The 1368-nt window shown below is 44.9% G+C and overlaps 1 protein-coding gene across 1 annotated transcript; it reads left to right on the forward strand.

The window, feature by feature from the left end:
- The first annotated feature begins 282 nt into the window (after positions 1-282).
- On the forward strand, positions 283-1164 carry LOC143537441 (uncharacterized). The gene has a single exon (XM_077031214.1). It carries the CDS (start codon positions 283-285, stop codon positions 1162-1164), a length of 882 nt encoding a protein of 293 aa, XP_076887329.1.
- The last annotated feature ends 204 nt before the right edge of the window (positions 1165-1368 follow it).

The raw sequence follows: 1368 nt of genomic DNA on the forward strand, positions 1-1368 counted from the left end.
ACCGGTTTTTTCAAAAAAACCGATTTGTGCACCTCTAAGTGGGGGTGCCCGACCTTATCGCAACGAAAACAGGTGCCGGACCCACTCTTACACTCCCCCTTGTGTAGTTTGCTGCACTTCTTGCAATTACCGAATGCCGCATCCCTCCTAAACTTAGAAGTTTCAGTTTTCACCCTCTTTCCAGACGAACTAAAATTGTTTCCCCCAGGCCGCTTACCATACGAAACATCGTACCAATGTCCGTTACTAAGTACAATGAACTATACCTCTTGGGCTATCAAGATGGAGTCGTTCATGGATGCCCAAGGAATATGGGATGCCATAGAACCACCTGAAGGAGATGACGTGGATGTCAAAGTCAGGAAGAAAGTAAGGGCTTTCATCTTCCAGGCGCTGCCGGAAGACATCTTGTTGCAAGTTGCATGTCACAAGGAGGCTAAGGACGTGTGGAACGCCCTTAAAGTTCGGTATCTTGGTGCTGAAAGGGTACAACAGGCTCGGATTCAAACTCTTAACCGAGAGTTTGAATTATTGAGCAAGAAGGAGGCTGATAGCATTGATGATTATGCTAGCAAGATTGGTGGGATCGTGTCCAAGTTCCAAACACTTGGAACGATAATTGAAGAAAAGGTGTTAGTAAAGAAGTTGTTGACTTCTGCACCCACCAAATTTCTTCCTATTGTTGCTACAATAGAACAGTATTCCGACCTAAATACTATGCCATTTGAAGAGATCGTCGGACGACTCAAAGCATACGAAGAACGTATCAAACCCGTTGGAGCAGCCAAAGACTCTTCAGGTCAGTTATTACTAACCAAATCTGAGTGGCAAGAGAAGCACAGATCTAAGACGAAACAAGTCGGTAGAGGTCGAGGATCAGCTCCGATCACTCACCGTGGTCGTGGTCGAGGTTTCTGTAGACTTGGCAGCCGCGGACGAGGAGGTAGACATCCCTCGAATAATAATCAAAGGCCAGAACAGGCTGATCAAAATGGCAAAAGGTTTTACAACTGTGACAGGCTCGGTCACTTTGTAGCCAATTGTTGGGCTCCGAGAAGAACTGAAGGCGAAGCTAATTTGGCAAGGGAGGATGATGATGCTACTTTACTAATGGTAAAGTCTCCACAAGATTTGGTAATGTTGTATGAAAAAGGTGTTTCCTAGTGAATATGCCAAATACAGTACCGAGAAAGGCGTTTGGTACTTAGATAATGGTGCAAGCAATCACATGACCGGTGAACGGATTTACTTTAGTGAACTCGATGAAAAAACGATAGGGCGTGTAAAGTTTGGAGATGGTTCGGCAGTTGAAATCAGAGGCAAGGGTCGATTCTTCTTCAATGTAAAAATGGCGATCAAAGACTCATT

Source organism: Bidens hawaiensis, unplaced genomic scaffold (assembly GCF_021521415.1).
Source record: "Bidens hawaiensis isolate Kalapana, Puna unplaced genomic scaffold, B.hawaiensis_p1.1 tig00011189_1, whole genome shotgun sequence".
Classification (NCBI taxonomy): domain Eukaryota; kingdom Viridiplantae; phylum Streptophyta; class Magnoliopsida; order Asterales; family Asteraceae; genus Bidens; species Bidens hawaiensis.

Excerpts from the sequence above, each read along its gene's own strand:
- LOC143537441 (XM_077031214.1), top strand. The coding sequence starts at position 283 with ATGGAGTCGTTCATGGATGCCCAAGGAATATGGGATGCCATAGAACCA.